Raw genomic sequence first — 23430 nt, forward strand, 5'->3', positions numbered from 1 at the left:
ATTGCTTTACCATAACTTTTACAAGCAGTAGTGTTTGCAGAATGTATGCTGGTATATAAACCCAGTGTTCCCTTTTTTGGATTTGTTAAGAAACACCTGACTGGGTTTCCGTCGGGTGTTAAGTAGGTCATCCACAAGTGGTCTAGCCCATGTAGCACGTGTTCCTCCCACACAGAGTAGCCACAGCTTGTCATCCCAAATACTGTTGTTTATGTGCTGCTGGGGAAAGCATCACTGACTTCCTTCCGGTGATTCCACGTTCTCTTCCTCTTACTGATCTTCCTCCTTTAATTTCCTCTGAGTCTCTCTTGGCACTCGATTTGCATTCATAAATGCAGACCTCTAGTGAAAACTTAACTGAGACACGCACGACATGGTCAGCCACCCCGGGCTCACCCAGGGTAAGGAAACCAGCCTCAGGGAAGGCAGAGACCATCCTCCTTTCCTTCAGGCGATGAAGTGTAGGAGGAGGCTAGCTGGAGTCTGCCTCTCTGCTCCTTTTGTTCCCGTCCTCCTTCTCCGTTCTGTCCCCGTAGAGGCCATGGAATTAGATAGACTATGCTTTCTGACTGCCTACTTTATCTGCATTCACACCAAAACAGCTGCAAGAAGCTTTGAAATTCTACACCACGGCAGGGGATGCAAAAGTTTTCCCTGCTGCTGTTGCTGATTTCTGGCAGCCTGAATAAAGTGCCAACACAAAGACCCAGGGGCTGGGGGACTGGGTTTCATGTTATTCTTCAAAGCAAAGACACCAGCCTCTGTCCCAAAAACAGTGCAAGTGGCCTCACAACCAAATTCTCAGGCTAGTAGATTTAGATTGGGCTGTGGCTTCATAACCAGATAAATGATCAGCGAAAATGGGAGACATGGAGACCACAAGCACCGTGCTATCAGCTCAAAGGCGAAAGAAGTCAAGTCTCCTTCTTCAAAGTCCTTTCTGTGTCTTTAAAGGAATTGGATCTTCTTGACTGGAACTAGTGAATTAAAGAAAGAGAAAAAGAATGCACTGTTTTTTGAAAGGATGAGGCCACATTTGCAGAATCATCTGGCGAGGAACCTCTATAGAGACTGGGAAGATTGGCAGGGCGGGTTTTTGTTCGGCCTTGGAGAGTGAACCTCCTCGGCTTTCATTCTCAGTGGTCCTCGTACTCAGGGAGGGGGCATTGATGACGCCTGTTCAAACAGCCGCTTTGTACTAATATGTTTTCTTGTGGCTCTGCCAGGTGACACCCTGACCCTTGGGCCCTCGGCCAGTTCTGCCACCACTGTTCCTTAAACAGGTGCAGCCCAGAAAGCCAGGCTCTGCCACTGTGGCCCAGATGTGACACTGACCTTCCTGTTTCTCTCTGCTGGTTCGTGAATAGAAGTCCATGTTTTTGTTTTTCTTTTCTCTTTTTCTCTGGTTGGTTGTTTTTATAGAATGAGGGTAAGGAGGGTAGAAAGATACTTGATTGGATATCAACATCAGGAAGAAACATGTCTTCTGTGCCTAGTGTTTCTGAAAATTTTCAGATCGCATGAACCAGTGTTGCCTACTGTTCTGTGCCCTGCTTGGATTGCCCCAGGTTCTAGGGACAGTGAAAGTCAAAGCATTAAAATGCTCAGCTGAGTGTCTCAACAGGAAAGGGTGAAGGCAACAAGAATGAGGGCAGGCCCCCTTCCCTCCCCACCAATCGGCATCCAAAGAACAAAAGTGCTTTGTTTCATCCTCTCCACCTTCCTAGAGCCAAGCCCATGCGTGGTCTTCATGATCTCACTCACAGAGAGCTCCTGCAGACTCCTCAGGAATCAGATTACCTTGGTTAGATGCCAAGGTAGACTTGAATGAGTACTGTCATTCTGAGTTTAGTGGGTATCTCCAAGTACCTAGGACATGTGGCCCAAAAGTTCTCAAAACCCCACTAATCCAGCCACCCTACTTTTGGTTCAGTTATCCCAGATTCCACACTTGTCCCCTACAGGGTCCTCTGCATGTGGCTTTGCCTTTTTTGTGCCCTTAATTAGATTTCTATTGCTGTTCATCGGTGTATACTCACCGCCCGCTCCCCGCACTGCTCACTTTCCAGCACAGATTAGTACGAGAACATGCTCAGCAGCCTTACTGTCCTTTGGTACCTTTCACCCTTCACATCTGCCTCTCAGCAGGCTTCGGAATCAATCACTCTCTCCCTCTTAATGTTTCAGCTGACAAGGTGTACTTCATCAATGTGTGGTTGTTTCAACTTACATACACATCCGATCAGTAATTGATAATATTAAAAGGAAATTTCTTAAAGAAAAATAAAGGTGATTTATTCTCATTATAAAAAGAGTACATTCTTGGTATAGACAAATCTAAGAAATAAAGACACAGAGCGCAAAGAAAGAACAGTTGCCCATAGTGTTATCAGCTGCACACCACCATAATCTCAGCACGTTTCCTTCCAAAGAGTTTTCTAGGCATTTGTTATATAGTTGTAATCATGTGATCCTTCCTAATATAACATGAACATTTTTCCATATTGCTGATAATTTAAGTAAATGTAAGTTTTAATTTCTGCTTAACTTGTCTTTATGGGCATACCTTACAATTTACTTTAGCCATTGCCCTCATGCTAAACAATTAACAAGTTTTCTAATTTTTCAAATGATAAATAATACTTCATGGAACCTCTTCATGTTATTTTTTAAAATGCATGTCTTTAGCACACATTTACAGGTTCAAGGACATGCCCCCCACACCTCCCGCCACCCGACACCTTTTTTTTTCTTTTTGAGACAGAGTCTCACTCTGTCACCCAGGCTGGAGTGCAGTGGCACCATCTCAGCTTACTGCAAACCTCCGCCTGCCTGGTTCAAGCGATTCTCATGCCTCAGCCTCCCAAGTAGCTAGGTTTACAGGGGCCCGCCACCACACCCATCTAATTTTTGTATTTTTAGTAGAGATGGGGTTTCACCATGTTGACCAGGCTGGTCTTGAACTCCTGGCCTCAAGTGATCTGCCCAGTTCAGCCTCCCAAAGTGCTGGAATTACAGGTATGAACCACCACACCTGGCCGGGTATACCCATTCTTAAGAATTTTTTATATTGCCAAATTGGTTTACCAAATGGTTTTACACTGATTTCTGGTCTTCTATCAGCAATGTAAGAGAGCAATATTCATTTCAAGGAAACGTCATCACTATTGAGTATACTTATTTGTTTTAATGTGTGAATTTAGAGGTGAAACATAGTATGTCACTAAATTGTATTTCTCCGATTACTACCAAAGGCAGTATTCTCTCATATGTTTCACAAATTGTTTTTCCTTTTTTTGTTGCCAATTTATGTTTCTGTTTGCCTAAACTTAGAGTTTCTCTTATCTGTATAAATTTCTTATATATTAAAATATTAATCCAAGAGAGTTGAAAACGTATCTCCACGGAAAAACTTGAGCATGAATGTTTGTTGCACTATTATTCATAAGAGCCAAATGTCCATCAATTGATAAATAGGTAAACAACATCTGGTATATCCATACAGTAGAATATTTTTTAGTCATAAAAAGGAGTGAAGTACTAATACATGTTACATGAATGAACCGGAGAACATTATACCAAGCAAAGGAAGCTAATCACAAAAGGCCACGTATGGTGTGACTCTATTGATATGAAATGTCCAGAATAGGCAAACCCATAGAGACAGAAAGCAGATTAGGGGTTGCCAGGGGCTGAGGAGAGAAGGGAGTGGGTGACGATTGCTTAATGGGCATGGGTTTCTTTCTGGAGTGATGAAATGTTCTGGAATTAGATAATGGAAATGGTCTCCTTTGTAAATGCACTAAAACCCATTGGACTGTGTGCTTCAAGAGGGTGAACTTTTTGGTGTATGAATTATATCTCAATTTAAATATAATAAAAATTTTTAAAATATTAACTACAAGGGGCTTTTCTATGGTCCAAAAAGGGTTGGGGGCAGGGGGTGGAGCCTGAAAAAACTTTACAACGTGTGCTCTAATTCTTTCTGAAACCTTTGGCATAGATAGGGTTAAAACATGTCATCCTTGTTTTTATCACCATTTCACTCTTGTCTTAACCCTGAGATCCAGAGCAAAATGAATTTAAGAAGAAGATGTTCTTACCCTTTTCTTGGAGCCTTTCCATGGTTTGGTGTTAAAACCTCATTTGGCCATTTAGGTTTGGGACTGGTTCCAACATTCAGTTGACTGCCGTCTTAAATCTCACCATTGGGGTCTGATGCTTCCATTTCTCTTTTATTGAGTGCTTTTGAATCTTCGGGCTCGAGAAATGGCAGGCTATGCAGAAAGGAAGGAACATGTTTGTTGCAGGGATGTGAGCAGCTGCTTCTCAGCCTGGGGGCCATTTGAACAAGAAAAGCCAGAGATGGGGACCCACAAAAATATTCTAGGTGCCAGCAGTATGGCTTATTCTTAAAGTAACATGACATTTTAAGAGTGATTTATATTAGTTAGGTTCCCTTGCTGTACAGTATGAGACAAGGTTCATCCTCTTCCCCCTCCAGAGAACCTTTGCAAAGTCTTGCATAAATGATCGAATGAGTCCAACTTCACGTATTTCTGAAGCAAAACTTGGGTTTGATTTTTAAGTAGGCTCTGTTCTCCCATGATTGCATGTGGCTAGTGTCTGCATTGTGTATATTCCCACTTTTACATCTATCTTCTCACCTCAGAGACTGTAATATTTTAATACTTGCATTTGGCGAGGGGCTCTCCCTCACAGGCTCCACCAAGAGTAGAAAGCTGTTATTTTGTGCTTGGTGGAGGCATTATATGTGTATCTCAGTTTATGCAGTAAATATGTTCCAGAAAGTTTTGCCTGTAAAGCAAATCATATTTTAAGTGCAATAGGAAAGCTGGTTTTTATACCAAGGAAACCAGTGCCAGCTCCTTCATGATTCTTATAAATACCCTTGCCATGACTAGGAAAGATAAGGAAATTAAGGGCTGCTTCAGTGTCATTGGCCCAAATAGTCATTAAGATGCCAAACCACATGAAGGATGTGTGACTCACTGAACCTAGTGTGGTCCAGCACCTCTACAGAATCCACTGCCTTGGGGGAATGGAATCTGAATTGGGGATGGAGGTGAGGCCTAGTCCCTGAAATCAGTGCCTCCATTAGTAATGTGTATTAGTGAATTCTCACACTGTTGTGAAGAAATACCCGAGACTGGATAATTTATAAAGGAAAGAGGTTTAATTGACTCGCAGTTCCGCATTGCTTGGGAGGCCTCAGGAAACTTACAGTTATAGGGGGAGGCAAAGGAGAAGCAGGCACCTTCTTCACAGGGCAGCAGGATGGAGTAAGTGCAAGCAGGGAAAATGCCAGATGCTTAGAAAACCATAAAACCATCAGATCTCCTGAGAACTCACTATCATGAGAACAGCAGGGGGGAATTGCCCGAATAATTCAGTTACCTCCACCTGGTCCTGCCCTTGACACATGTGGATTAGAGGGATTACAATTTGAGGTGAGATTTGAGTGGGGACACAGAGCCAAACTGTATCATAATGTGTGAGATATTGAGCTCTGTGGAACCATTTCTTCCCTATAGGATTTTTCCCTCAACACCTCCCGCCCTCACACCCACACCCTTGCATGGACTGGCCAGGATTCCATGGTCAGGAGACAGCTCTAGTATAGAGAGTCTGTGTGTTGGCCATGGAATCAGGCTGTCTGGTTTCAAATCCCATCTCTATGACTGACATAGCTGTGGACAAATTCCCCAACCCCTCTTTTCCTCCCTTGTAAAGTGTGGGGAAATAGTAATACCTATGTTTTAGAGTTGTTACTAGATTTTAATGGGACAGAATTTTCCAGTGTCCAGCCTGCACCTAGGCTACAGGGAACACTGATTGGATATTGGTCATGACTGCTGAAATTGGAGCCATCATCCCCATGGTACCCATCCCACCAAAACATGTATTAGTTTTCTGCTGCTGCCTAACAAAGTATCACAAACTTAGTGGCTTAAAACAACATCCATCTGTTAGCTCACATTTCTGTCAGTCACAAGTCCAGGCATGGAGGGGATTCTCTGCTCAGCAAAGCCGAAATCAAATGTTAGCTGATTATGTTGTTGTTTGAAGGCTTGATTAGGGAGGAATCCATTTCCAGGTTCATTCAGGTTCTTGACCAAGCTGTTCTCAGCTCTGACCACCCATGTGTCTGGCCACACAGCCCCTTCATCTTTAAAGGCAGCTGTGGAGAATCTCCCTCATAATGAAGGCCTCTTGCAGTTTTAGTCTACTTTTCCAGGAACTGGCATACCTTTCAAGGGTTCACCTGATTAGGTCAGGTCCACCCAGGATGATCTCTCAAAGTCGGCTGTGCCGAATAATATAACCCGCTGATGGAGTGACTACCCCATCATTCATAAGTCCTAGGGATTTACAGGGCACGTACACTGGGAGTAGAAGTCCTGGGAGACAGCTCAGAATTCTCCCTACCACACTGTCATTCAGCAAGGCACATATTTTCACTCCCTTCCTCCAGTTGGCAGCAAAGAGAGGACTATCCCATGTTGGCAGAGCCCTGCATGCTTTTTTTCATAGCTGGGCTGGGGCCACTGGCTGAACCCAGCACCAGTGCTGAAAGTGGTTCAGCCCTCAAGTATTAACATCTCCAGAGGGCCAACCCAGCAGTGTCTTTTTCTCTGCTTCAGTACCTTGGGAAATGCTTGTGATCCCAAGAGTGGCCAGCATAGCCCTGCTTTCTGTCCAGCCTCCCCAGTCCTCCCTGGGCCTTTTGTCCCGGCTGTCCCCAGAAGGCAGCACTGCCTGCACTCTCTCATGGGGTGTCAGGATCATCTGATGCAGTGTGCTACAAAGGAGAAAAGCCCCATTGTAAAGGACTGAAAGGTGCTGGGAAATTAGGAAATTTGGGTGACAGGTTCTGTGGCCCAACCTCATTGCTACTGATGTGGTACTCAACTGTCTCTGAATGTCCTCCTGCTCCCAGTAATGACATGGGGAAAACTAAAGAAGGCTTTCGTAGGCTTTCAATGGAGTAACTGTCTCCACTGAGAATGTAGCAAAAGTCCTCAAGTAGATTGTTACGGGTGTTTCTAATTTTACGAGGATCAAGAGCCCTGTGCCATGAATCTTCTATCCTGAAGTCAAATAATTTCAGATGTGTCTCTGCCACATCTTATCCTTTTCCTAATGCTATTCCTGCTGACTGAAAAAGCGTGTTTGCTTGATAAGCTTCCAGTTTTTGCTTTTTTCCTAGAAAAGTGTGAAACCATGCAGTTGATCTGCAATTCAGCTTTACATTCTTTTTTCAACTGCCCCCATCTCAGTTGCTTGCATTTGGTTTCTAGGTTCTTAGTTCATTTCCCTTCCTTGTTCTTATACTTCCATTATGATACCAGGAAATGTGCCACCTCTAAGTATGGGCCAAATGTGGCTTTACCTGTCACTCTCCAAAGTCTGCTGGGGGCTGTCAGGAGCAGCAGGGATTATGCCTAAGGGCTGTCACTTCTTCACATCCACCTAGGTTGGCTTCTGAGACAAAAGAGCTTAAACCGCTGAAATTGAAGTTATTTGTTGTCAGTTCCACTTCCTCTGCCTGCCATTCCTCCTCTGCCTGCAAGTATATGTGTCTCAACAGAAAGTAATGTGCTTGGACAGAAGACTACCAGTGGCCTTTTTCCCATTTTGATACCTAGCTCCTGCACACACCTGAAATCTTATCATACGTCCTGCAAGCTTATAACTTGGGCATACTGGCATTGCTTTATTGATTGGTGCATGAGGAAATATGAATGTGTTTGTGTTTAATGTACATCTTGTAGACTGGATTGTGGTCTCTCTGTATCAGGAGGAGGGAGTGTATGTTCAACCAGACTCATCTTGGATCAAAGCACCCTGTGCCTGTGGTAGTAAAGGATTGAATCTATCCTTTACGTCAGCTTCCGTGAATCACTGCAGGGCTATGTGAAGAAGCGTAGCTCCCATAGCATGGCAGCAGAAAGGGCTGTGATCTGTTGATCTGTTGATCTGTTAATAATGTCTGCCCTGCTCATGGGAGCGGGGTGCAGCGTTCCTTGAATCCTGTGTCTGGCAATTCTTCCCAGGTTGCTTAACACTACTGGCGCATCTGAAAAGAACCACAGGACTAGGGAAATTTTAAGTAGATCAAGTTTTATTTCCATGGTAGAAACAGGGCCCCTCCCTTTGCAAAAGGATTGGAGAATAGAGGCTTCACTGCTGTAATCCAGACACCTTGACCACAGGCGCGGGATCCAATTAGTGAAAATGCCTTTCACCAGTTTTTCTAGGCATGATAACCTGCAGAGGACTATAGCCATGAGTTCATGGCGTGTGATATTTTCCTGATCAGAGTAACTCCAGGGCTCCACATCCACAATGGCCTCATTCAGTGTTTCCTGGTGCCCCAGAGATCTACAGCAAGTAAATTAGTGCATTCCATGTCACGATGCACCTACAGCATTGGACATAAAAGCCACAGCACATAACTCTGCATAATAAAGGATACTTTTATTTTAGCGTGAATGATCAAAACTTTGCCTTGTAGCAAGGAGCCTGGGCACACTGAATACAGCTCATGTAGTGTCTTCCGACTCTTCTGTCACGAAGCAGTCAGCCTGACTGCCCCACGGGGGAAGAAGAGGACCACAAGTTCCTATATAAGTATTTTCATTGCTATTAACTTTTAATGACTTGAAACTGCAGTTACTGATTTATTTTCACTTCTTCCTGTGTGTCATTGAAGAGAAGAGAGATCTGTATAGAAACATTACTTAACTCCAAATGTCGAATGCACGAAGTGGTGACAGTGCTGTCTCTTCTATAAAAGAGGATTGTTTTCTCCAAAATAATTTTGATTATTTTTTAATTTATTTATTTAACTAATATTTATTAAGTGACTACTGTGTGCCAGGCACTGTTCTGGCCATGCAAGATACAGCAGTTAAAAAATTCCTGCTTTCAAGAAGCTGATGATTTTTCTTCTCTGTTACTTCATAAAATTATAAATAAGCTGCTAGTTGCTTATTATAGTATATTTCTTTTTTAAAGTGGATTTTGACAGATTATTTTTTCTTAGTTTGGTTAAATGTAGGATCCTGCTTCAGGGGTCTGATATGGGGCTCATTTTGTTTTGCTGGAGTTGGAAGAGTAGTTCGCAATGAGCGTTCTCATTACTTCTAGGTTCTGTTTCTCTATCACAGTGCACAAGCTTCTAGAGAAAAATCAGAGCACCTCTTGTCACACTTTAAAACTGCCTGCTTCTACCTAGCATGCCTATTCTCCTGAAGAAAGCATGCTGGGTTGTATGTTAATCACATCCATGTAAGGGAAACAGCTGTTAAACTGCTTCAGAGAGGTAGATATAAATTCTGTCCTTTGTGTAAACCAGGATTTCTTGACCGTGACACTGTTAACATTTGGGGCCAGGTAACTCTTGTTTGTAGGAGGCTGTCCTGTGCATTGCAGGAAGTTTTAGCAGCATTCTTGGACTCTACCCAGTAGGTGTCAGGAGTATCCCTCCCTCTGAGTGTGACAACCCAAAATGTCTCCAGACATTGCCCAATATGTCTCTTGTAGGGAAGTGGTAAAGTTACCCCCAGCTGAGAACCACTGGTGTAAGTGATGTGAGTCTATGATTTGAGTCTCACATTCTCTAATTACAGTAGATCAGTGAAATTCCTGGGGGAAAAAAACAACAACAACAACATCTGTGACAGAAGTGTTTTCTATCTGGTCTTTGCCAAAATGTGGAGCAGCTTTCCACCATGAAAGAGTTAATATTGTATGAGCAAGTTATCAGTCTGATGAAGCAACATCAACAACAAATGATGAAATTCCTTTAGTACATCATGCCTTGGAAATAGCTTGCATTTCCTATTGGAAACTTGTTAAAATCATATCCATTTACCATAAGTTACAAAGCATGTTGGACACAGTATACTGTAAGTTAATCTCAAATGATTTAGGAGTAAATGTGTTCCAGATTTGGTGAGCTCAGCTCAAGCAGTAGGCGTCTCTTTTCCAAACATTTTCATTCTCAAGAACTGACATTCAATTCAATAAGTATGTTTTGAAATGTGTAATACGAGAGAACTTTAGAACAGTCTGATACTGCTCCCATCACCCAGTCCAGCAGAAAAGCAGTGCTCAGAAGAGTGCCCAGGGAGCACTCTTCTGATGTGGCACCTCCTGCATTGGTTTGCAAGATAGTATAGAAAAGTGTGCCTTCTCCTTCGCCGCCTCAAGCCCTTCCCATCCTGTGCCACCTGTGCCCTCCCCAGTGAATAAATGTTATTAAACATGATGTCATGTGTTTCTTATTTGATTCTTTAGTCCCAAATGGGCTGGTTTGCAGTTTTGGCAGGGACCTCCACTGGCCTGTTCTACCTGACGTCTGTCGGCTTGATGGGGTATTGCAAGTCCAAAGGGGGACCATTTAACCAACTTGTATTTCTGAATCTTCTTCACTTCTCACACACATACCAGTAGATTTTAAAATGCAAGGTACACTGCTGATAACAATCACAGGAGGGGCCTGGCACGGTGGTTCACGCCTGTAATCCCAGCAATTTGGGAGGCTGAGGCGGGCGGATCACCTGAGGTCAGGAGTTCGAGACCAGCCTGGCCAACATGGTGAAACCCCATCTCTACTGAAAATACAAAAAATTAGCCGGGTGTGGTGGCGGGCGCCTGTAATCCCAGCTACTTGGGAGGCTGAGGCGGAGGTTGTAGTGAGCCAAGATTGCGCCACTGCATTCCAGCCTGGGCGACAGAATGAGATTCCATCTCAAAAAAAAGTCACAGGAGGGATCGGCTTTGATACAGAGATAAAGAAAGGGTAAAAGAGAAACATAATAGGCTCCAGAATCTTCACTCATCTGGTTGCTATTTATCGTTCCAGGCACTGGCAGTGTAACTATGGTGAAAACAGACAGTGTCCCGCTTTCCTGGAACTTGCAGTCCATTGGGCAATGAGACAAGTGGACAGGCCCTGTTCTAATATGGTACCAAGGGTGCCAGAAGGAGGGAGATGGGGATGCCATGGGAGCACTTGGGAAAGCAGCCCAGCCTGGAAGGGCAGGAAAGTCAGAGAACGCCTTGCAGAGGAAACGGTGCCTTATTAACTAGGACATGAAGGATACATCGCATATCAAAGAGGAAGGGGAAAAAGTGTTCAAGGCTATGTTCCAAGGCCCGAAGCGGGTGGAGGAATGGAGTCTTTGAGGATCGGAAAAGTTGGGCGTGTTTGAATAGGAGAGCTCAGACAGGAAGAGTGGGAAGTAAACAAAGAGGAGGAAATGAGGATGCTTCTCAGGATGCTGACTGGAGCAACTGGGTCACTGGCAGTCCCATTTACTGAGATGAGGAGCCTGGGATAAGTGGGTTTGAGGAGGGTGGGGTGGCAACAACTCAAGTTTTTCATCCACCACTAACTCCATAACATGGGAATGTTTTTTTTTTTTTTTTAATGTTTTTGAAGGATGTCAAAAGCTAATGGAAATTTGAAAAGTTAATTAGCAGCTGTAAGTAATTTCATTACTGTAGGCTATCATGACATCCTGCAAATGTACTCGGACCTCTTAGGTTCTGCCGATTTTATGTTTCATCCAGTAACTAGTTCTTAGTTTTGATTCTTGGCATCATCTTAGTGCTTAAAATTGACCAGTTTTGTGCCTGAAGATTAGGTATCCGTGAGTGAAGCAGTCTAGAGACTTGATTGAAGGTTGTATTCTGGCTTATCCAACACTCCTGCGCCCTCTTCCTTAAATTTCCTGTGCCCTGATGGGAGTTTTTATTCTCATGTTGCGTAGACTCATTCTACAGAGCATATATTATTTTTTTTAGATGGCTAAGGAAAGGCAGAATTGGTAAGTATGACGGGACAGTCTGTAGGCAGGTGTATGCTGTTACAGAATTTGAAGAGGTACAGGCCTCTGTCAGGAAGGTTGCTGCATGGTGAACATGTGCCCTTTGATGATGCTGTCATCCAGAACATATGGGGAACCAATGTGATTGTGGGGTCAAGGAGCTGAGCTTCCTGCTAACCATGCCCCCAGCCACTGCCTTTCCTCATGCCCCCCATAGGCCTGAAAAGCCAACAGTGAGCCTTGTCCATTACTCCTCGTTAACTGGAGAGCAACCCGGCAACTAGGGAGCATCCCAGCTTACGTGCCCCCTTTTTTGTCTCTGGCAGGAATTTAGATAATGGGCTGTGTGCAATGTAAGGATAAAGAAGCAACAAAACTGACGGAGGAGAGGGACGGCAGCCTGAACCAGAGCTCCGGGTACCGCTATGGCACAGACCCCACCCCTCAGCACTACCCCAGCTTCGGTGTGACCTCCATCCCCAACTACAACAACTTCCACGCCGCCGGGGGCCAAGGACTCACCGTCTTTGGAGGTGTGAACTCTTCGTCTCATACCGGGACCTTGCGTACGAGAGGAGGAACAGGTAAGCCCCCAAAGTCACGGAGTGCGGAGAGGCGGCAGCCGCCCTTCACTCTTTTGGCAATTGAACATCCAGGTTCCCATCACTTCCCTTTGACTAGGGGTTTCACATGTAAGTTTCTAATCTGTCTCCTTTACAAGATGAGGGGCTGTAAGAAAAGCCAGAGCTTGATGTACAAACAAAATGCTTGGCTACAGGGTTGCAAGGTGCCCCAAGTTGCTGCTCTCTGAGGATTCTGTATGGGTTAATGAGCTACAACATTCTACTGAGGCACTGTCGGTTAATGACTCTCGGCCTCGCCCGGCTGGTTGGCACAGAAGAACTAGGGCAGCCTTTTCAAAACACGGATGCCTGAGCCATGTCCCAGTCTTTTGAATTAGAGGCTCCAGGACTGGGTCTGGGTGTGTGTATTTTGAGTTCTCTAGATATTAATGTACTCCTTCTTCCTAATCCTCAGCCTGTCCTTCTCTTTTTCTTTCTTTCTTTTTTTTTTTTTTTGAAGTTTCCTTGTGTTTCATACCACAAGGCTATATTTTGCTGCCATGTGTATTTGCTGACTTAGCTAATACTTTGTAAAATATCTGGCATACATTCTCAGACATATGTTTTCCAAAATATTTGTAAGTTATCTCATGCATCCTTAGTCGTCCAAATTTTCTCTGAGTATGTGAACCATGGTAACTAGATATTTGACATTATTTGTTCCAAAATTACTTTGTTTATTACAAAAGTTTGAAAGAACACAGCATCGCTCAGCTCATCTGGCAGCAGATGTCTTATATAAAAGTTTTAAAGAATGCGGTATCTTTCAACCCATCTGGCAGCAGGTACCTTTTCACCTATGGAGGAGGCACTACTAAGGCATTAGCAAGTATTTTTTCCCTCTGCACTCAACACACATCAGTGTAGTTGTATCAAAAGGCCTGACCGTGAGCCTTTGGACATTATCTACTTCTCTTCTGCTAGCCTAGCACGCTCTGCCCGGCAGAAGTGTTTATGTTCACCCTCATGCTGTGGTGACTCTAGCTTTCCTTTCAACCCAGGCCTTGCATGGGTTGAATACGTGCTAAGTACCTTTACCCATCCCTCCCACCTTCCACAGGCACCTGGAAAGGAGAGATGCAGACAGGCAGTCTAAGGCCATCTGTCTTCTGGGGATGCAGGAGAAAAAAAGAGGCGAAAACACACCCAACACAACCCCCGTCGTTGTGCCTACCGTGAGAAGCATGGGGGCTTTGCCAGCCTAGACTGTTAATTCTGCTGACACGGCCATTATCCTTGTTCATTCATTCATGAGTGCTGGACATGGGTCCCTGTGTCTGCAGGTATCATTCATTAAAGTCACTAGAGAGGGCCACTTGTGTTGAGCATGTGGGTCTCCACTATAGTCAGGAGCAGTCTTCGTCTAAGAGGCTACCTGATCCCTTATAACATTTGAAAGTTAAAACACGGTACCCCCAAATGTTGGCAGATTTTTCTGCCTTGAATTATTTGGTTTTAATATATATGCATGTCCTTTCTCCCAACACTGCCTTCAGTCCTGTAGGGCCAAGAACAATGTCTGTGTTTCTCTGTAACCTCCTTTGATTTTCCCCTCGGTTCCCGGAACATGGAACAGAAAAGCCCTCAGTGAGAACTTGTCAGCTGATGCAAGGAGATAGTGGGGTGCTGGTCTTCATGTGCCATGCCTTCCATACAGTGGAGCTGGCTTGTCTTCATTTTTAAGTTGTTTTTAAAGAAGGGAATCTGGTCGTGGAGTGTTAAATAAGAATAGGCATGACCTTACAGGCACCCACATTTTTGTTTTAAGCCAGTCTCTTTTCTTGCCTTTCAAAGAAACCTAAGGAAAGAAAGACAGTTGCCAAGTGAGCCTTGCTTTTGCATGGTCAGACCTCTGAATGCTAACTCGCCTGAGGAAAGTCCCACTTGGGATGGGGCAGAAAGACAAGCCCCACTCCTCTCTGTGGTCCTTGAATAGTGCCATGACACATTTCTTCCCTTGGAACTACCTACACAGCAAACTGGCAGCTTGGTAAAAAAGTGGGCTCTGGCCGGGTGCAGTGGCTCACGCCTGTAATCCCAGCACTTTGGGAGGCTGAGGTGGGTGGATCACTTGAGGTCAGGAGTTTGAGACCAGCCTGGCCAACATGGCGAAACCCTGTCTCTACTAAAAATACAAAAAATTAGCCAGGCGTGGTGGCAGGTGCCTGTAATCCCAGCTACTCGGGAGGCTGAGGCAGGAGAAGTGCTTGAACCCAGGAGGCAGAGGTTGCGGTGAGCCGAGATCACGCCACTGCACTCCAGCCTGGGCGACGAGAGTGAAACTCCGTCTCAAAAAAAAAAAAATTTTAACTCTCTTGATCATATAGATATCTTTTTTCAATCTGTACAGAAGATCTTTCATCATAATTTTTTTATAATTTAATGGCTATCTACTATGTGATGTTTAAATACTTTTTTTTAATGTACAGAGGTTATGTTTCCCAAATCTTACCCAGACGAGTATGGCACTTAGTTAGACATTTCCAGCAGCAGATTTCCCCTCCCCTCTAACCGAACTATCACATTTCTGTCTTAACTAATGCAAAAATATCAAGTAGTGAGAGACCCAGGTTTATAACTGTGCTAAGTACACAGAGACTGCTGCGTTCAGCCTGGACTTTCACAAAGCAGTAATATTCCAGGGAGCATGTAACCAGTGATACCACAACTTTTAAAAACTAAAACAAAAACACATTCGTCTTATGACTATGTAATTTTCACTAGAATCTACACTTCTCAGGGCAGCAAGGACTTTAGAAACTATGAAATGTCACTGACATTTATCATCAAATTCAAGCATAAAATGTAAGAACTAAAAAATACTCAAAAGAAATAACTGCCTAGCCCCAGCTCCTGAGCTAGGAGGATTTGGTCTGTGGAAACGGAGGGCCAGCAACCCCCGTTCCAGCACAAAAGAAAACAGACTGTGAGGTAGATAACTGATCATAGACAACTGACCAGACAAGTACACAGTTTTGGAAGACAACTTAATTTACCATTGCTTTTAAGACATACGCAATTGCCTTAATAAAAGAGCTTTAATAACAGTGAATTATCTTATATGTACTAAAGCAGAAATAGCTGTGTATTTATGAATCAGGAATTTCATAGTTTCAAAACTGGTTTTCTTTACACTCGAACACTTGTAGTGACGACGTAAAGCGTGGCACCGCTTGGATCCAAATCTTCCTTCATGCTGTTTTGTTTGTTTGTGTATGTCCATACATCAATTAAAATTATAAAACCTAAATTTACAGTTTCTGTGGGTCTGGAATCTGCGAATGCTTAGTTGGGTCCTTCGGAATCTCTCACAGGCTGTAATCAAGGTGTGTTGGCTGGGCTACAGTCATCTCACAGTTTAGATGAGAATGATCTGCTTCCACACTCATGTAGTGCTGCCAAGATTTGGTGCCTCGCTGGCTGTTGGCCAGAGGCCACCTTCAGTTCTTGGTCACGTGGGCCTCACCAGCGTGGCACCTTGCTTCATCAAAGTACACAAGCTGAAGTGGCAATAGAGAGAGTCTGCTAGAAGGGCAGAAGTCACCATCTTTTGAAGCCTAGTCACTTAAGGGACTGCACATTCTGTTGAGTAGAAGCGAGTCGTTAGATCCAGCCTACACTCAAGGGGAGGGGCTTGCACGAGACATGAATCCTAAGAGGCAAGAATCACTGGGGACTGTGTTAGAATTATGCCTGTTGGGTTGAGCATGGTAGGTCACATCTGTAATCCTAGCACTTTGGGAGGCCAAGGCAGGAGGATCGCTTGTGCCCAGGAGTTCGAGACCAGCCTGGGCAACATAGTGAGACCCCTGTCTCTATTAAAATATATATATATGCCTAATTATATGGAGGAAATCCTAGGCCAAATGACACTGGATATTCTCTGCTGCTGCTGGCAAACTTCTGCAAAGCAGGAAGGGCCTCTCTAGAGAGTCAGCCAGATGAAAGGACATAGGGTGGATGTGAGGAAGAGTGAGTGCTACAAGACAGTGTGAGGAGAGGTGAGCTCAAGGTAGAAGGAGGACAAGGGAGAGGGTTCCATTTTCAGCAGTGGGGCTGAGCAGCACAAAACTGCAAAACCAACTGCAGATGCTGAGAGCAGTACATCCTCTAATTGGGGTGAATATTACAGAAAGAGTCTTCTCTAAATGTCCCCAAGCTGTAGGAGGTGTTTCCTATTACATTCTATATTACTGTTTTACCAGGAGAAAGGGTGGTCCGTTTTACCCAGAACCTAACATAGGCTCCAAGTGGAGGAGAAGACGTGACCAGCAAAGGATGTCAGTAACTGCTGCAGAGCCCTGCAAACCTGAACCCTGATGCTGACGCTGCCCTTTTGTTTGGGACGTGATTTTCATATCTCCCTGCTCCTCAGCACTCATTCAAAGCTATTACAGAAAGAAGCCCTTCAGCTGCAGGTTTTTATCAGATCCAGTAAGGCTTCCCTGCAAAGACCAAAGCATAGACACAGCCCTGTGACTACGGTTTTGACACATTAATTACAGCATCTCATCACGTTATTAGTGCTGACTAGATGTAGATTGTGAGAATGAGATTTTAGTGAAGGTTTAATTTCTTGGAATGAATTTCCCCTTGTGTAATAATCTCCCTTCTTGTGAATTTTGTTTTGGCAGGAGTGACACTGTTTGTGGCCCTTTATGACTATGAAGCACGGACGGAAGATGACCTGAGTTTTCACAAAGGAGAAAAATTTCAAATATTGAATAGCTCGTAAGTTTGGAGAGGGAGGAGAAGCATGCATACCTTTCAGGTTGGGAAGGGGTCTTGCATTTCTGGTCTGCACCTCTTAAGATGTGTGAAATCCTAAAAGAACAGTCGCTAAATTCACTAGTTTACAACAATATACTATGAGAAAAAGAACAGTCAGTGACACAGTGCAGTATTTTATGGCACTGTGTATCCAAGGAGATTTTTGGAGAGTACCAAAAATACTAGCACGGTCCATGTTTATTGGTTTTGGTTTAGGTTTAAAGGTTGTAAAATCACCAGCATCACTCTCCATAGCCCTGAGTGTTTCTACAAACCTACAGTTTCAAGTGATTGGCACAAGCCTTGGCTACCCACGTTTCATGCTCTCTGCCTTGAGATTTTCTTCACATTTCACGTGTTACACTAGCTAAGCCCTCACTTGAGGCTTACAACAAGTTCTTTGTTTTATAAACTGCTAAACATTTCATTGGTGAAGCCCATGGAGGCGTTTCACTGTAATGAAAATTTGGGAGTGACTGGAATCTTTTGGAGCCAGAAGAAGTGATTTCACCCACTCATGAATGAATGTGCTGTATGGTTGTTTAACACTGGCCAGGAGGAACAACAGTTAAACAGGCAGTGGGGGGATTTCAAGAGTGAGGACCACTCACTTTTCAAATCCTGCATTCGATACCTCCATAAGAAGAGTAAACACGGGTCAGATTTTCTTATGGTTTATAAATACTTCCTCTGTTAGATGGAGGCAGTGTGCGCAGATGAGGCCCTTCAGAAAAAATCTAGGCTCTGAAGAGTGTCGGGTGGTTCCACATCGGCAAGCCGGGCATCTCCAGCGTCCCTGTGAGTGCTCCCAGTGGTTGGGAAAGAGCGCCACGCAGGGGCTGAGGGGCACACCAGGAAGTTCTATGCCACCGAGTCTGGTTGCTTCTCCTCTGCTGTCTGAGCAAACCAGATTCCATGTTGGCAGAAGGACTTGGAGCCAGGCTCCTCAGCTTTCTCAGAAGGATATGCCAGAGGGAGTAAGACGCAGCTCTGGTCACACTGCACATTCCAGGAAAGAGGAGTGCTGATTGCCACAGGGACCTCCTTCAGGCCTGAAAACTGCCTCCTTGGAAAGCCCACCCTTCCCTGGAATGCCCCCTGGCTCACAGAACCATGCACTGAGGATCTGCCGCCTTTCAACAGCAAGAACTGAATAGCGCCATAAAGGGCTGATGAGTCTCTTCCAGACATCAGAAGGCACAACCTACATAGCCACAGGGTTTTCAAACATGCATTAGGATTGTCATCATTAACAAAGGTGTGGGGTGGCCTTTTTTAACTCTTTATTGGAATACATGCAGAATAGTGCACATATCGAAAGTGTCCACAGTGATGTTGCACAGCAGTGTGAACTGCTTACTGCCGCTCAACTGTACACTTAAAAATCAGTAAAATGATACATTTTATGTTGCCTGTATTTTACCACAATTTTCAAAAAGTGTACAGGTGGCTGAATTTTCACAAGCTGAACATGCCTGTGCAGCCACCACCCAGGTCAAGAATAGTGTCACCTACCCCCCAGGAGTCATCCTCCTGTGGCCACAGGAAGTTTTTAAAAAAATGATAAACAGCCGTCATTCACTGAAGCCTCCTGAAGTACCAGCCATGCACTAAGTTACAAACGTTCTCATGCATTTTTCCACAACTGTCTGAGGTATGGATCGATGTCATCTTTTGACATCTGAGGAGCCAGAGGCCCAGATTAGGAAACTGCCCCAGAGCACGGAGCTGGCAGGTGGCAGAGCCCAGGGCGAGGTGCAGGGAGGCATCCTAAGAACAGTGTCAGGTTTGATCTGGGAAAGGCCCAGGTACTTTATCAAAGGGGAGGGGACCCTTCAAGTGACAGGAAGGTTTGGAGAGTTGACCGGGGCTGGGGAAGAGAGGAGCGGGCTTTGATCCTCTCTGGGTATACCTCCTTGCTGTTATTTTGCTGCTTGTTGGAGTCCATTAACTTTGAATTCTGAAGTCCCCCGCCCCTTAGCCTCCCCTACATGCCAAGGTTGATTAGAAATTTCAAGACTGTTTGTAAACTTTCAACTGCAAGAACCACGGACTAGTAGGAGCACAGACCCAGCTCTCGGGAGGCTTTGTCCACACTGCACGTGCGTCTGTGCATCAGGCCGGAGGGCGTTGGAAAGTTAGTCCCTGCCAATGTCAATCCCAGGGTTTCTTCCTTTGTTAATCTGGAAAGGATCTGCAATGTCACCAAATTGAAATTTTAGAGAAACACTTAAGGAGGATCCAATCTGTCTCAATCTCTCTTTTGTGACTTCCCTGCACGGCCTTTGATATTTACAGAGTCCTTTGAGCCTCCAACCCTGTTCTTGTAGAGGAAAATATTACAAAGGTTCTCTTCCTCTTAATGTCCTTCCTTTCTGCCAATGGAATCAGTGGAATTTTAAAATGCCCTTTCTCAAGGTTATAGAAAAGAAAAATAAGGTTTGTGTGACACGACAATATCCTGAAGTCGTGGGTAATAACAGGGAAGAGAAAATCGTGAAGGAAAAACAAAGCAATAATATGGAAGCAGATGGCATGTGGCTGCTCCCCTCCCCCATTCTCTCCCGCCTCTGGCTCTGGTCCTCAGAGGAGAGGGAGGAATGGGGCTCCGTTCTGCCAGGGCAGCTGCCACACCTCCTAGTGTGTGTCCTCCCCTTCCCTTCCCTGGTGGGAGCCCTGGTGGCATTGGAGGCCACAGGGCTGGCTCTGTGGAAGTACAGCACACACCATGGGATGTGCATGTATGTGTGTACCCAGAGGCGGTGTTCCTGCTGCCCGGCAAGGGGCAAAGGTGCTTCATTGACCTGTTGTAAGAGCTCAGTGTCATGTATTAGGACATTATTAAATTTGAACCCATTTTGCAAACTATTTCAGTTCATCCATTTTATTCCCTCTTTCCACATTTTAAGACTAGTCATTTACCATCTAGGAACAGTGACTCTATAAATGTAATACGTGTCTTACACAGAGTGGAGTAGTGGTCACAGCTGCGGGCAGGGTTTTTTTTTTTTCTATTGTGATAAAAAAAAAAATCCTGGTTTGGAGCCCCACCCAAGCATTTGATAAAACTGTTACTGACATATTCTCTAAAAATCAGATGGGTAGTGACTAAATTTACAAAGAATCCAGTATTTATAATAAAAATGCCGCGCTACTGAGCAGATCAAGGCTGACTTCTGTTGGCAAATAACTACTCCCTGGCTCCAAGGCTCTAGGGCTCCCAGCTCCTGGACCCACAAGCCTGTGAGCAACTTTGGGGTTTGGGGGTAGGCTCTTTTCACGGTGTGGAGTGTGGTGGGGGCACAGAATCTTTTAACAAGTCTTTAAATCAGAGGAACAGAGCTGTTATAAAACCTTAAAAGCCATTCTAAACCAGCGCCAGGCTTTAAATCATATATTTGAATTAGAGCAAGATAACAAAGAATATCTCACCAAGTGTAAATTAAAGAAAAATCTGAACTAGAAGAACAGTTTAAAGAAATACAGCTTGAACAATGCTAATTACCCATAGTAACTCAACGAATAAAAGATAACGTAGTAGAGATCCTATTTTCCTAAATCAATGTGAATATAGAGTATGTCTATTTATAGGTGAGTTGGTGCTTCTAGGGTATCAAAAAGATGACTTACTCACTTGCTCAGAGGCTCTTGATGAATATTTTGAGTCTGTACCAGCCTCTCTGGGCTCAACATGTGAGGTTCACTACATAATAAACATTGAATCTTTGTCACCTTATGTCTCCTTTGATGAAGAAGACAACCCTGGAAAGCCTAGAAAAAAGAGAAATCAAGGATTTTATCTTTCTCATGAGTAGCTGAAACCCCTTGTGAGATTAACAGGGTCAAGTGAGAAAATCATGAATTCTTGACTCATGACTTTAGAATGAGCTGATAATTGTATTCTGATCTGTGCTACACTATTTAGGTGCCTAGACCAAAGTGAGATAGTTAATGCTAGATTTGAATTGGAAATGACTTCATTAATGCCAGATCACCTGAATAAGGCTGGGCTTGTCCCAGCCTGCAGCAAAATGTATTGGCTTCCCGCCCCCATTGACATTCTCAGATACCCTAAAATTGATGCTAGCCATTTTTTTTCTTGATTTAATTCAATTAGAACTAACTTGATGAAGGTTATCTTGCATTAAAAAACAATAAGCCTCTGCTACAAGCACTTAATTTTTTCCTCGCCATTTTGGAGCATTTCCCAGGCTGGGCGGGAGAGGGTGGAGGGGGAAGAGCAGGGTATTGTTACTTTTTATGATGAAATGTCTCCATCTAGTGGAACTTCAGACCAGTAAATGCTGTCAATATATTAAAGTGAAGATTATGTCTCCAAAGCCATTTCCTTAAACACATACAGTGTTTAAAGAAAAAATAAACTTCCACATATGTTCTTAGATGATATCCTTACAACTGTATGTATTCCTTTTGGAAGGCATAGAAGTGAGACCAGTACAAACTGTTAAGATATTAACATTTTTAATGTCATGATTTGAACCTGAGAGGGGTGCTTACAATAGGGGAGCAGCACCGTGCAGATCCCACCCAGCTGGTAACGATCTAGCTCTTAAGTTGGGCGGTGGGTTCACGGGGTTCATATATGCTGTACCTATGTTCTTCAGTGTGTGTAAATGTTTCCTAACAAAGATCTAGACATGAACTAAATTTAAGATGATGAATAAATCTAGACATGAACTAAATTTTATGAATAAAGAACTTTCTGAATATGAGTACCGTACTTTTGGTTGATTTGTAATAGGGTGAAAAGGAGAGATTAGGAAACTAACTGAAACCTAAGGTTTTTAAAAACCTTTGCCGGCACCTTGGGTTTTTTGTGGGCTATTCTATTCCTTATGCCACCAAACACTTTTCCACAACATCCCCCACAGCACACACTGGCTTGTCACCTTTCTTCTGTTGCTCTGTTCAATCCTATCTGGAGGCATTGCTCACTGCTCACCTTGCGCAGAGTCCAGCTTTAGAGAGCGGCCTCTGGAATAAGGCTTGAGTTTCATGTGGAGGCTGGTTTTTCTCTACCTGATTAAATCCGTCTGGGGAGCATCTCTACCATGGCCAAAAGCCAACACATTTTTTTGCATGGCTGAAAGCTTTGACACAGAACCCAGCCAAAAAAACGATTAAAAAAAAAAAAAATGCCTGGAGTTTCGCTGGCTGCCTCCAAGGACCAAAAACGGAGGAGGAGAAGGTGCCAAGCCCCAGGAGATCAGATTTGCTGGGAGGTCTGATTTGCTTGAGGGCAATCACGTCCTTGACTGCAGGCTGGTGGAAGGTTCTGCAGATACTCAGTGGATGTCAGAGCCACAGCGCCACATCCGTTGCCTCTCCGATGTCAATGGGATGAGGTACACAGTCCATTCCTGCTCTTTGTCACAGGTAGCCCTGTGTGAATCTAAGCAGATGAACTTGAACTGCTTAATTTACTCACTGGCTTTAAGATGAAAGTAGCTACAAGCTCCCCTTTCACCTCCTCTGAGAGCTCCCCTGGTTGATACCACACTGCCATGCTGTGGCATGGAGCCTAAGGCAGTGCAAAGTGGCATGACTAGAAATCTCACTCCCTTGCCGAGTTTCTGTGCTTCCCCTGTGCGAGCACACGCAGCCGTACCCACCCTCCCCACTGGCCCGTCAGCCTCAGGCCAGTGCTCTGGATATTTGATGGAATCACCTCAGATTGAAAATGCCTGGGGAAGGCGATCCTGCTCTCCTCTCCATCATTTTACCTGCAGAGAGGTGTCTCCCCATTTTTTTGAGAGCAAGCCAGGCACGTGTTTAGAGCGTGCCTTCATCCCTCACCAGACCTCCTAACCTCCCAGTGTTAGGATGTTAACATTTTTAATGTCATGATTTGAACCTGAAAGAGAGAGGTGCTTACAATAGGGGAGCAGCACCGCATCAGATTGGCCTCAGACCTCCTAACAAGCCTCCCTTCCCAGATGATCTGCAGCTAACATGTTTTACTTAATTTGGCTGAGGCCGGGTTCCTTTTCCCTCTGTCCAAGTTGAGGACAACTAACCTCAACTAAGCAAAATGCCCCCTACCAAGGGAGACCTCTCATGGCCAGGGTCCCACATTCTTAATTCACAAAGAAGACAAGAGACAAGCATGGGTTCATCTCATGGCTGACTCGAACTGGAACCTTCTGACCTTCATG

General features: G+C 44.3%; 1 protein-coding gene across 9 annotated transcripts in view; it reads left to right on the forward strand.

The window, feature by feature from the left end:
- FYN (FYN proto-oncogene, Src family tyrosine kinase) overlaps positions 1-23430 on the forward strand; it is a 208470-nt gene that overhangs the window by 138145 nt on the left and 46895 nt on the right. For all 9 annotated transcript variants that reach the window (XM_023219049.3, XM_023219048.3, XM_023219050.3 and 6 more), the window contains 2 exons: positions 12188-12445; positions 17119-17215. In XM_023219049.3, the coding sequence (XP_023074817.1) occupies positions 12199-12445; positions 17119-17215 (344 nt within the window). In that variant the 5' untranslated portion in view covers positions 12188-12198. The remainder of the gene's footprint in view (positions 1-12187; positions 12446-17118; positions 17216-23430) is intronic.

The sequence above is a fragment of the Piliocolobus tephrosceles genome, chromosome 5 (assembly GCF_002776525.5).
Source record: "Piliocolobus tephrosceles isolate RC106 chromosome 5, ASM277652v3, whole genome shotgun sequence".
NCBI classification, from domain to species: domain Eukaryota; kingdom Metazoa; phylum Chordata; class Mammalia; order Primates; family Cercopithecidae; genus Piliocolobus; species Piliocolobus tephrosceles.